We start from the raw sequence: 14,617 nt of genomic DNA on the forward strand, positions 1-14,617 counted from the left end.
ATCAGAACGGGACTGCAGCCCGCTTGACCAAACATGGCGGTGACACATGAAAGTGCCCCAACAAATGCCTGACTGCCGGACAAATGATCGCAGATACCACTTACGTACCTACCAGTTCGAGAGAAACTCGATTTTGAGAATCGATTTTATTGTGAGTTGGTAATCGAGAACAAATGTTATACAGGTCTCGTAAAATTATTTCGCTGAATTCAATGTGTAGGTAAAAGTGGGTATAGTTTTCTGTCTTAGAAAAGGAATGAGTTTCTACTATTATCTCCACACTTGCTAAAGGCAAACTGACAAATGAGGGTTTTCTAAAATGGCGTCCACGAGGTGGCAGCACCGAGTCGTCAGGTCCAGATAACTGTCAAAGTGCTTATCTTTACTATGAATAGTGAACGATTTTAGTGTTTTTTTTTTTATTTTATAATTAAAGCACTGCATTATTGTTTTACTATTGAGGTTGAGTAAATAAAAAAAACTAAATCATATTGTGTTAACAAATTTTTCAACAAGCTTTTCCTTAGTACCAGTGATTTTTGCACCCTCTCTCTTAGCTCAATTTTTAGTTCGGAAACCTTATTCTGACCGTAGTCCATAATAAAATCAATAACACTTCCAATATAACAGAATTTCAATAAACAATAAGTTCGGAACCTACAATTCCATACTATTTGACAGCTGTTTGGACCTGACGCATACGAAGCGCCGCCTGGCGGCAGAAAAAATATCAAAAACCCTCATCTCACGTTTTCCTTCCCTGATAGTCAATGGGGTCCAAGATAGGTATAACTTATAAAGCCTAAAGAAGAAGTTTCTTGCTTAAATTCTAATTTAATACGTTAGCGGTAGGTGCTTAATTATTTACGGCAGGTCTTCATTGTTTGAAGTTAAAAATAAAACGTGTTGGTGCGGTGACATTTGTAAAACATAAGTGGGTTGTCACCGAACAAAGGGCGAGCTGCCGGAAAAACGGGTGCTAATTAAATTGGAAGAATTTCATTAAAAAAGGTTTCATTACATCGAAGATAGGGCTTCAATAAGTCTGAAACGTTTATTAGAAGTCAAAGCAAAAATAGGAAAACTTTGAAGCGAGTTGTAATACAAAGTTCACCGCAATGTAGTAAAAGTTATGAGCAAACAAAAGGCCTTTAACAAAGTGGATTGCAAAGCCACGCTGTATGAAGAAAGTTCTCTTGTGGTTCAATTCCATTTATATTCCAGAATCTACGTATTCTTAAAATAAATTGAAGATTTAATATTCAGAATGAGTTTCGAAATTTAAAATTAATTGCGTCTGTTCTTGTCATGTTCGAAAAGTCAATAACATCAATCGTTTAACAATACGACACAAAACGAATTTTCGATGAAAAACACGAGAGCGTGAGTGCATTAACTACTATTGAATTTGCATTGCATGCCGATCTGACAAACCGATGCAATCGGATTACAATTAACGCTTCACGCCAATCTGCTGACCTTTCGATGTCCCAACACATTGGAATATTAATTACAAATTGTTGCTGGCTTTGGGAGCAAAAAGTCGGAGCTAATGTCGTACGTTCTTTTTTATTTATTTGAACAAATGAATGGTAATCAATAATGATGAGTTTCTTAATAAAAAGTTTTTGTCTGAACAATTAAAATGTTCTACAACAGCATTAAAATAAAAACTCTTTAGAACTCAAAGACAATGTCCAACGGTAAAATAAATCTAACACAGCATTCTGTTTACTCGGTCGGCAATATGAAAAACTGTTGTCTATGCTATACACATGTCCATCACAGCCAGCCAACAACGTTCGTAATTACAGTGTCCGGTCGGTGACCAGCTACCAGCCAGATCAATATTGACACAGCCACTTTCCAACATTCATTCAACCAACTTGTGTTTCAATCACACGAGAAACTGTTGGTTATTGATAATTTGTACATAACATGAACAGAGGTTTTAATTAAGTCGTAAAAAAAGAATGTCGTTTGACAGAATTTGAATTTCGAGTCACGATCTTTGTATAATTGAATGTGTGGATGGCTTGAGTTGTTTATTTATTTCGTTTCGTGGTTTTTGTGCTCTTTGCACATCTGAAGAATACGCCGCTGTAATAAAAACTGTTCTTATAAAAACAAATAAAGTTTATACCTATAGAAACCCGCCTATTCTGTTTCTGAGATAGATACACTGCGTCAACCGAAACCGAAAAGATACGTCGACCCAACAAATCGGTATTCTGATTTGGCGAATGTGTTCACGGCCCAAAACCAATATCGATTACATCCGAATAGGCCTGAATAACGAGGTTTTCCGAAAAAAATATCCTTTATCCCTTTTCAGGTGAGAAAGGTTTGTTAGTATCTCTGCTTACAGTGTGAAACGTTTTCACCGAGCTGACCTTATTCCCTCAGGTTATTTCCAAAGCCGTGTGCTCCCGATAAGCGGCTTACACAATCTATTTTCCTTTTATTTTCCGAAGCGTGGAATCCATTGAACTTTCTACGTCGGAGCATTAAAAATAAAAACCACAGGAAATTCAGCCTTGCCAGACCAAAAAGTATGCATCATAAATTCATAAACTAGGCTGTGTCGTAATACGTTCGCTATTTAAAACAAAAATGATCTAATCCATTGCCCGCCAAAATTACATGAAAGAAAACTATAAAAAGTTTATAATAACATAATTTAAATGTGTTTTGTGAGAACAAAAGATGTTATAAGCTGCGGTCAGCAATACTTGAGTTTTATCGCAATAGCAAATGGCAAGACTAAACATTGGCCCCTACAATGAGTAATAATTTGAGAATCGAAGTCGGGACGCGGGTGAATCACTTCTCGCAGTTATTACTACGAGAACACGAATGTATGTCGAATGAAAAACAATTTGTATTTAAACTTCCGTTTCCTTGTGATTTATTTTTTCAGCGTTGAATAGTGTTATTGTTAGGTCTGAAATGCCAGGAACGCTTCGTGATGGAATGGCCTGAGGTCTCACGTCGTTGTTTCAAACTCGTGACTTTGGGTACCTTCGAATGAATTGAATGAGAGATTATGAAATTATTTAATAGCTACGATATTGATAGTCTCGATGATATACCCATGCAACTTATTACTATATTACCCACCACGTTTGCGAAAAGGCGTAAGTACGAGTTAGCTCATTTCCAAAACCGCTCAAAAATACTGAATTTATTCATACATTTTTCAACGTGATATCAAAATGTACAGTCTTTCACCTTTCTTAATTTCATACATTTAAACATCAGCAGGTTCTTTACCATTAAAAAAAATCCTCGCACATAAAATTCACATTATGAGCTTTGTGATATGTTTAAAATATCCTAAAAATCCAATAGTAGTGGTCCAAAAGTGTGAGTAAGTATTTTCTCGCGATAACCCGCCACTGTTCGAGCTATTTATACCGCGGTGCGTCTGTCGAAGCTCTTAGCCGAACGATGATAGGACCAAGTGTTCTTACGAAACGTTCAGTGAATAATTGCATGTTTTATATACACATGATATATTGGTAACGGGAGAAAAATATAGCAGGCGTTTTTAGGGGGATTTTTGAGAGATAAGTGATGAAAATGGGTGTGATAATCTCTTAGTAGGAAGATATTTAGCGTATGTTTTTTGGCTGCGTAGGTACAATATTCTAATTTCCATTCCATAAGATGGCTCAGTTCTAGTGCCCCTTTTTTAATGTATGCCTCTTGATATGAGAATCTTCAATTGTTTAAGTGCTAGATTATCTGTACTTACGGTCGGCATTCATGTTGCCTTTTCAGCTTTATTAATTAACTTCAATTCGTTAAGACTTTATATGTATGTATGTTTCCTACGTATACCTATAGATTCGTAATTTCCTATCCACATTTCATCAATAATGTTTCATAAATGTCGATATCATGACCGAGCGGTTTCATATGGGCGGCACAATATCGATTTGCTAGTATAAGTAGGAACTCGATGGTGGTAACCTTATGAAAGGTAATAGAGTACCTTTACCATAGCTAAACATATGTAGAAGCCATTTTCATCCGTATATGTATAGGAGAATTTTCATTACGGCGAATAGAATACATGCTTTGATATTCGGAAAAGAGAAACTAAATCGAATGAAGAATGCTTCATACCATGAAAATTAATTGGCTGGAAAGAATAGTCAAAAACCACAAAACAAATAAAAGAAGAAACAATAACACATGATACAAATATCTTGAAAGTATGTATGTAGATGACTTGAGTGAAACCACAGAGAAGCCTTATAGATGTTGTGGCTTTTGAGCAAATTAAGGACAACACTACATTTAATATAATCCTTACTACACTTAATATACACTACATTTAATATAATACTTATTATGAATGCAAAACTAACTTAGATTGTACTGAATTCTAATGTTTGGAACACAGGTAGTTTAGAGGCTGAAAGGACATATGTTACTTTTTACCCGGTTACGAAAAGTTATATTATCCCGACAAATTGCCTAAACCGCGGGGATCAGCTACTTACATACTTAAACATAGAATGTAGTATTATATATGAACTATAAACAATATCTATAAAGATTAACCGTTTACTAGAACATAACAAGAACGACGAAGGTTCATTCACATTTATCGACTTTACGACAACGCGAGCGCACCGTTCGTTCGGCTGAAATTCGTGCTCATGCATAAATACTCCTTAGCTTTTCATACAACTGTGTGATCAAAATTTCAACAGAAACTCGATTGAATTTTAATGAACACTATAATGATTAGGTTTTGAAGACTTTGTTGGGTAAAATTTATGATCGTTTAAATTGTTTTAACCTGTAGTAGTTTATAGAAGTACTAAGGCAGTTTCTCACTGTTGATCTTTGGACAAATCCCTTAACTATTTCCCTTCAATAATAGGTACACGTCTTAGTCATAATATCTTCTTATTTTAATGTTAGGTACTATATCTTCGTAAATCATATTACATACTTCGAAAATTCTTTAACTTTTTCCTTCCTTTATTTGTTTTCCTCTTTCAGTACCAATAAATTATAGCACAAATATGCCATAGCGTGTGGTAGATTTATGCGTCCATCCCTTACAACCCCTTACTGATTAGGGTAACTATAAATCTTCTGTAGAGTGTTTCCGTAACACCAATAAAGAACTTTGTTTTATTATTTCCATCATTTGGTCAAAATAGTGGGAATTTTAGCAACATTTTTCGAAAAAATGGCACAACCAACCTGATAGTAAGAAATCAAATTTTGGACTGTACGTGTTTTATGTGCATGAATTATGTCGTGTTACAAGCGAATTTCATAGCAGCACTAATTCCATACTCCAAACATTCCTAGCTAGCCCAGTGACCCCATTCTGCCTGCATAACGAAGCAAACATCAAAGTGACGAGACGGGTCGTTACAGACAGACGGACGGCCCCAACCTTGTCAAGAGTGTTAACGTCCAAGTGTCGGTTAGCCGATGGTTATGGTTGTCGGAGTTCGTGTTACTGATAGTTAGCTTAGAGCCCTTAACACCCGGACACGCTATGAGCACAGATCTGTTTGAAAAAGCCTGCCAATTTTTACGTGCAAGACAATGCAACAAATAGTGTTAAGCTTTAAGCACACTCGCATGCATTTTCAAATCATTGTTACGCACGCACACTACAAAATTGACAAACGCAAGCATTTCAAAGCACGTATTGTATGAACGAGACGGTCTCCTACCCTAGGCAGAGGGGAAGATGTTCATAGTACGTTAATGACGTCTCCAGTTGATCGCATATTCTAAGGTGGGAAGGCGTGGTGTAGTTACAGTAGCGATACACGTAGATATCGAATTCGGCAGTTAGTAACGTAACATGTTGTTACAATAAAAAATGAAGAAATTCTAAGTTGCCAACGTAAATATATATTTCTTTTTTCTGAAATTCGACCCGTGAAAGATAAAGGGGTTAAATAAAAAATATGTGTTCGTGTATTCGAGTTTCAAAGGGTGAGTAATGACTTGTTTGCACCGCGACTCCCCCTCACGGTTTGGCGCGTAACTTTGTGGGTTTATGCCATATATGTATAGCTATACGTCTAAAATGGTGCTGGCTTTAATCTATCTGTATTGATTTTAATTCTGTAGACAAAAAAGAGTCTAGATATCATACACCCACAAAAAGTTAATGCTTTTAAGCTCCGCCTACGTAGAAGAACAAATATCACTCTAATTGACGCTCTATCAGTAGTATGGTATGGACTATTAATTGATTTTAGAAATAGATTAATTTGCTTCTGTGTATAGTTATTTATTTATTACAGCAGAATTCCAACTTTTACATAACCGGATTTAAAATGGCCCAAATCGGACTAGTACCTACATAGATCCTGAAATTAGCGCGTGTAACCAACGAAACATATTCTCTTACTTTATAATAATACCCACCCAGCTTAAGTCTTTTAGAGATACACTTTTACAGTACATTGCCAAAAAAATAGGCTAACTTCTTCACCCAATCTCCCTCACCTATCACCACCACCCGTATTTTAAAACAAAACAAACGCAAAGCTAGCCCATATTGCGTGCAATGTGTCGTGTTTCACGTGACGAGACATCGGCCGGTGTCAGACACATGCAGCTGTGGATGCACGGGGCACGTGCGCGGAAGACCGCACTAAACTGATTTAACTTGCCATATTGTAGAGAATACAGAAGATCGAATAAGAAAAAGTCTTATGAAAGAGAACAAAATTGTTGCTTAATCAAAAGCCTCGGTAAAAGATTTAATTCTTACAAAACTAATAACTCCAAATTTTTGTGAGCTTTAGCTCTAGACCAACTATCATTGTTTAAAAAAATAGATGAATAAAAATAAAATAAACACTATTCAAAAACTGTTTTTTTTATTAATAATTATCTTTTTTTTTTGTAGGGTTATTGAGATCGTGTAGCTCAGCTATATCTATTAAACTGATTTGGAATTCATTTACCAATAGAACGCCACGTTGTTTATGAGTGTTAGGTAGGCTATTTAGGTGCAAGAAGTAGTGACCTTGCGACGCAGGTGAAACCGCAAGAAATAGATAACTTTTATTAACATCTAATTAAAGATTAATAAATGCAGAAATATTAATAAAGTCTGCTTGAACTTTGACCACGATAACTCAAATTCATTCATGAATATTTACTATGTTATTCGCATGTTGTTAACCTTCTGTAGTTGTGTTGTCATAGATTCACAACGTGCGCAGATGCGGTGAGCCCGCGACTTGAGTTGCACTGGCGTCTGGTTTATGCGTTTTACGATCTCTTATGATCCGAGTATGTTTACTCACAGGATGCAAAAACTTCGCGGTTTTATGTATCATGTCTGCACCAAACTAATCTTTTTAAATTTTAATAGCGTATCCATCTACGGATGTTGTTTTGCTAATTTATTTTCATTTTGATTAATACATTTTTATACGATTAATGATGGCCGCGGAATTTCCGCATTTGCCCATTTTAATTAAAATACTACAAATGAGCAATTATATTAATGAAGACTATTTAGGTATTTAACTGGTTTCACGATAAGGCACATTTAATTCAACAAAATAATAAATCTGTCCAAATAAATGTTCATGTACAAAGTGATTAATTTATAAAGGGGAAATTAGCGGACGCCATTTTCGGGTGCCGGCAATTAATTTTATAAGGGACGACAATAATATTAAATCACATTTTTATTAACATCAACAACGCGACGTGAAACTCGATTCGATTAAAAAATAAATCGATTAATGAATTCAATGCGTTCCATAAAAAATGTTGCGGAAAAAATATGCCAACGAATAGTTAACATATTTGTAACTTGGTAATCGATTCGGTATTCGATTCATTGTATTTTTGTTATTCGTCAATCGAGTCGTGAATGTTTCCTATTTCCTCGATATCGTGATGTTTGTTACCGTTTTTACTATGTTGAGAGTTTTTTCGGCTGATAGAAACTTCTTGCTTACATTCCTGCGACAAGTGTCTGAAGTTTTAATTTATTTTTTATAAAAAAAAAACCATCAGCCCTTCCGTAAAGAATAGTGAATCGATTGACACGCACAGTGGTAAACATTTTAATCGATTAGGTGGAGCTACACTAGTGTTAGTAGGTGCTAAAGTTCTCATTCGTTGCCAATTCATTAACCTTTTACAATTCGTTCGTAATAAAACAATTAGGACATTGTAAACTGGCCTAGTTGAGGTAGCTAGAAACAATTAGGCGCCGCTCATTGAGGTTACACTGATATTTACTGTGTTTTAATAAAGCAGACCACTTTACAGAGTCATCGTTCACTTTAATACCTCTAAACAATACCTATATATACACGTCGATACCTGGTTCTCTGCCCTCTGCATTTGTAGTCGCTCTTATGTTTCGTGAACCTCTGTTATCTAAGTATAGGTATATACTAAGTACCTATTAGGGACAGGTTTCATCAGAAAACATGGCATTCAAACCCTGGAATTGAAGAATTGAAGACCTAGATGGCTACCCCAGCTAAAAATACTTAGTTCTTCATTTATTTTGATTCAAAGCATTAGCATTTTACGGAAACACGTTAGAGAATATTCATTGGCTACCGACACCAATGGTTACAGACTTACTAATCGTTTTTCTTTAATTGCCTGCTTTGATTTGCGTGGCATACATTACTGTCACCGGTGATTGTCACTTGTCACTATTTGTCGCTTTTTTTAACGTTGCAACACTGGAACTTTCTCATGTTTTAGGCATATACGGTAACACTTCCTACAAAGATGAACTATAGAAGGTGGTGAGGCCTTCCAAATGTGAACTCCTTATAAAATGATAAAGACCTCATTATCATCTACATAAGTTTGGCCATATGCCAATATTCAGATGCTCATGAAATCCAGGCTATCGGTTAAGTGTTGTTAAGGAGATACTTGAACAAGTTCGCACATTACCATGCATACGTTTTGAGTGCAACCATTTTCGTTTTAAAAACAAAACCTTTTTATAGAAGCTGTCCAGTCGTAACTAAAAACTAGGTCATAGCTGGAACGGAAAAATGCAAAATGCACCTACTGCATAATTAAAGAAATTAAGTAGGTTTGTCCACTAAATCATGAACATAATACATAGTGTCAGCACTGTATTTACGTTTTCAGCGAGCTCAATAGGTATTTATTTTTTGTGCTCAATACTTTTTGCACGCGACAAAAATACCGCGGCCATGAAAAAAAAAGTCAAGAGTCAATGAACTTGATGCTCGTGTATAATCTGTGGTACAGTCTGGTTGTTAAATGCAGTAAGGAGTATCTAATTAAATTGCATTGTTGTTGCAATTATAACACATAGTTATCTGTTTTGTTTGAATATTAATGCATTTTACGAGGTACGTCTTGTTTAATCGTCGGTTCTTTATTGTCGTAAAGCGAAGAATTTTTTCAAAATATTTATTGGCGCTACATCTTCAATTTTATACTACTAATTTCTAAAATAAGAAGCTATAAATTGCAGGAACAGGAAAATGAAAAATAATTTCCAATCTGCATGAATCATGATTTTCTGAAAACCCTTTGTTGTACATATTCATTTCCACCGATTTTCCCAGAAGCATCACCACTTAAGCATAAGTCTTTACCAGAAAATTACTATAATGTAATTTTATTGCGAGAGGTATATAGGTAGTTTCGACCTTTCATGCAAAGTTCGATATTTCATTTTCAAGCAAAGTTCAGTAAAGCTCGATTTTTCACGAGAACCGATTGTAGAATAAATTCAGTAAAACGCGAATGAATCGCATTTCCAGAAGGCGGTCTGTAAACAAGGCCTGTAATGTCATTGCCAGAAATAGTTTCACACACATTGCTTGACTAATACTGTTTTATAATAATATTTTGATAGCTTCTAGTAGGTGTTTACTATGATAGTGGGCTGTAGGGATCATTCAATGAAGATACGAGCTTTCGTGTATTTTTTCGTGTTGTTTATTGAATCTAAAATCCGCAAGGCCGGATTTCAAACTGTGGAATGTGAATCGGATTTCTTTTGTTTTACTAGGTTTTAAAGTAAAAATTGTGATGTTTTTCGTTTTGTAGTAATTGTTACGCTTATTGGTGTACCTAGTTAATGGCATCTGCAGCACCATAGAGTCTCTATATGGCCTTATAGATTACAAAATATTTTCATGAAATCAAATATTTTGTTTAAAAGCGAATGTTTGAATTTTCTACGACATTATAAATGTTATTTTAATGTACTGTAGGACCGGGAAATAGTTATCTTGCTCAAAATGAAAAACTGATTCGATATCACGACGTTTATTGTTTGGGCTCGAGAGGTGAAGTGACACACTTCAATATAACGAATAAAACCTTACAAAAAAGAGTTTCTAATTAAATACCACATCTCTACAGTACACAGTATCAAGATATTATATGTAAGTAATAAAAATACATAGGCTTTGTGAGTCACTCAGTAAACTCCTATAGTCGTGTCTCAGTAATAATAGTGTTATGGCAGACATTACGAACATCGCCACATCTGCTATTAATATTTTAATGTCCGTATAAATGGATCTATATTAATGAGCTCGGATTCCTTATTGAATTGTGTTTTTCTGAGCCGATCTTATTGTTTTTGTTTTTACTATAAATTATTTATAATGGCCACACAACACTCTAACCATCAAGACGAGCCTGAAGGAAGCCATCTACGCAATAGTCAATTTTCTTCCAAATAAATGTGCTGCACACATCACTCTGGCCTTAACTGCGCAAAGTCGTCAAATTCATAATTTGTCCATCATCAATTCGTCCAAAAAGAATGAATGATCATAATTTACATATTTATGAATAAAACTCCACCCAATTTCGGTGTAGTTAAGTACACCATCTTTAAACAGGATACGAACCATTTTCACATTCCTAATAGTCTACTGTTTCTGTTTCAGAGTTCTTCAAGAGGCTACTGAAGCAGTCTCGGGAGGAATTCCACATGATGTTCAAGAGAACGTACGGCATGATATACGAACAACACTCCTATGTCTTCGAACAACTGTTTGAACAACTAGAGAGGTAAGAAATTAGTAATAGGTAACTAAATTAGCACCTTTCGTCAAAAAATACAGCACCCCGAAAAGCCCTTTTTCACCACTTCGCAGTATTACGGCATTGACATTTAAGAAACTGTTATTAACGCTTCTAAGAACGAGAAACAAATGGCGGATGAAATATTAATGAACCCTAAGCTCTGATGAAAACAAATATGGCTCAACATTACCAAGAAATTGGTGTTAACCAAACAGGCGTAGGCAGATCTTAATACCACATAATGGCCAGACTTGTAGTCTCACACCCTCACTTGTAATGACATCATCAATATAAGTGTTGAAGATGATATGACGTCATAAGCCATGAACATATAAAAGGCCGAGATACAGAATCGACGACCTCGTTGGCGCAACGGTCATCATGTAGGACTGTCTAACTGATGGTCCCGGGTTCGATTCCCGGTACGTTAAACATTTGTTTGATGAGCTTGCTTGTTGGCTGGGGTTTGTTGGGTGATATAATATGTATTTACAAGTATATGTACATGTAAAGTAATGCAGTTTTTAGTTTTGTTAGCACCCATAACACAAGCTAATAAATAGGTTACCTAGAATCTTGAATTAAAACAATTGAATATGTAATTTGTTACTGGAAACCCCGACAGTAGTCCGTAGTAAGATAGAATATGAGTGCTATTTCTCTCATTATAAATTCAACAAGCACTCGTGCTCTCGTATTTCCAACATTAACCAAATGAATGCTTCGGGGCCGGCGGCGGCGCTGCAGTTACTCTGAAATTACAATTCTTGGAAGCAAATATTATTAAGATTGGTCAAGATACTAAAAACAAAGATTCAACGACACGAATAACGGTTCGGAAAATTATTCAAAACTGTCTTTAGGGAAAGCGGGTTGCCCGGGGTTGTGGAGGTCAGATAGGCAGTCGCTCCATGTGGCACACGGGTACACGGCTGTACCTACATACCCAGCTGACCTCAACATGAAAAATGGCTAGGTTTAGCTCACAATAAAAAAATAAATGCCTTAATCTTTTTGTGTTTAACAAAAAGTTATTCTAAACAAGATAAAAGGAAAATGAAAGGATTACAAAGTATTAAAAGACTAAATTCCGGATTAAACTGTTGAAATCTGAAGAAATTTATGCAAATCCCAACGGAACGCCTGCTAAATTGTCTTTGGCGTAGCCTTTTTGTTGTTAAAAGAAAATTTAGAATTTATCAACCGCTTAGTTCCGGAGAAAAGGAAATTATGAACTACTTTATGGGTGTTGTTTGTAATATTGAACTTTAGGTTCCTTCCTAAAATATCATAGATTTACTGACTTTACTCGGAACAGGCTAATTATAACAGGCTTATTTCAACGGTAGCTAATTCAATGCCAAGATCGTCATTTTGTTTTTGCATTCGAAAACAATGAATTCTTAAGGTTCATTGTCACCATGGAATTAAAAAAAGAACTTATATTCTCTTGCGTTGCACCAGCAACTGCTCTAGAACCCAGCTCATCAGTCTCACTAAAACCTTTATGGTCATCAGAACTTCCTAGATCATCACAACTCCCACCTTCTTGCTTAAATCCTGAACTGTTATTAAAACCTCCTTGGTTTGCAGGTACTACACGCGAGGCGACACCAACTTCGATGAAATGATGGATGGCTTCTTCAGCATACTCTACAACAAGATGTTCACCGTACTCAACTCGCAGTATGAGTTTGATGAGAAGTAAGTACTTTTTCTACTACTCGAGAAATACCAGTACATACCAAGAATCATGTGATATCCCTTTAGGAATTTCCAAAAAAAAAAACATTATATGTGACCTAAGCTGTACCTAAATAAGTAAAATGCCATGCAATATTAGAGGAGTAAAAAAATCTAGGATCGAAAAAGAAACAAAGATCCCAACGAATTGAAAACCTCCTTTTTGGGAAGTCGGTTAATAATTAGGTAGAATATCAGTAGTTGACAGGCCAGCCGCTATGAAGATTGATGACAAGAAGTACGAATGACGTCACTGTAAGTGCAATAAACTGTTTCAATCAAGACAATAAGGTTTAATTGAGGATTTCGGTGAAAAACACTATGTAGCACTAAGTAACACTCTTGATACAAATATCAAAGGAGGACGATTAAAAGAAGGAAAATTATCACATGTCCAAATCTGAGTATTCTCGCACCCGGATAAAAGTAAAAAAAATACTGCCAAGTTTGCAATATTGGTCTGTTTGATTCCGGTTGCTTTGAGCTAATGCTCAAATATTCTTAATAGAAGCACCAAACATGCTATGAATTTTCCCCTGAATGCATAAGTAGTCCAAAATACTAAAAACAAAACACTGCAGCTTATTATGAATGAAATTCCTCACACTATCTGCCTGCTCTTCCGTATCTCCTGTCCTGTCCACTGACGCAAATACCAATAAATATTAAATTATACATACTGAGACAATTATTATTGTGTATAGTCGTCAATCGTCACCCATTCATTACAATGAACGGCGCCGATTCTTACTTAATATGGTTCACTAAAATGTGACACAGTGTCATCAGTATTATGTCTAGACTTATGAATACTTTAATCATGATGTGTGTCACATATTGTATCGTTGTATAGTTCAGTTTTATTAAGATTTTATGCAGATTCTGTTGAATCAAGTGTATGGTTGTCTGTGTTTGTATAGCTTGCTTTTGATGGTTTGTAGGTTACGGTATGAATTGTTTAAATATTATTTTTGTTCAGCGATGCTCTGGTTTGATTTGGATGTGCAAGTCGTTAAATTTTTTGATCATCATATGTAGTATTCTTTGGTGTTATTACTTAGATTCTTACGGAATATTTGCGCCATTTTGAATGCCTAGTATTGGCATTTTACTTATATGTAGGTGCAATCTTTGTTGCTCACAAATGAAGCATGTTAACATAGCCACATTCTCAGACTCTGGTTCTTCCAGACTCCAGAACAGCTTACTTATTAAACTTACGAGATAGCCTATCTATTCTAAGCCAATAACCAAACAGTGTTGCAGATCACCTATTAAACTTCCACCACATACACACACAGACAAACACGACTGCACTCTACTTCGCATTAAAAGCTCCGAAGCTCTGATACCGAGCACTGTGTCGCTCAGCAGGAAAACACTCCCATTGTTTATAAAGACGCCTCAATAAACCACTTTGGCAGACAGTTTTAGTGTTATGAACACGTAAACAAACGATTAGGAGCAATAATAGGTCATCAAGTGCCTGTAATAGAGCTTAAAGTGGCGTGAAACGCATCACGATATCGCTGTGAAGGGCTACCGGCATGTTTATGAGTTACAATCGAGTTATTAATGTTATTGCGTTTGAAGTGCTAAGTTGAGTGGTGACGGGTGGACAAAGGTTGTATATGACTTTTTGATTGCCATTAGCCGAATTGAGAGCTTCAGTTTCGTTACATGGACACTACATTAGTGTCAAATTTTTTGGATCTTTGCGCCTATGCCTTACGTAGAAGTAAAAGGTGTTACCGAAACAATGTAAACGCTCTTGCCATCTGCCCACTCTTCAAACACAACAAAAAGT

At 35.8% G+C, this 14,617-nt stretch overlaps 1 protein-coding gene across 2 annotated transcripts in view; it reads left to right on the forward strand.

Moving 5' to 3' along the window:
- LOC110376566 (glypican-4) overlaps positions 1–14,617 on the forward strand; it is a 74,651-nt gene that overhangs the window by 53,111 nt on the left and 6,923 nt on the right. For both annotated transcript variants that reach the window (XM_049842435.2, XM_064034980.1), the window contains 2 exons: positions 10,929–11,052; positions 12,661–12,771. In XM_049842435.2, the coding sequence (XP_049698392.2) occupies positions 10,929–11,052; positions 12,661–12,771 (235 nt within the window). The remainder of the gene's footprint in view (positions 1–10,928; positions 11,053–12,660; positions 12,772–14,617) is intronic.

The sequence above is a fragment of the Helicoverpa armigera genome, chromosome 5 (genome assembly GCF_030705265.1).
Source record: "Helicoverpa armigera isolate CAAS_96S chromosome 5, ASM3070526v1, whole genome shotgun sequence".
In the NCBI taxonomy this organism is placed as follows: Eukaryota; Metazoa; Arthropoda; class Insecta; order Lepidoptera; family Noctuidae; genus Helicoverpa; species Helicoverpa armigera.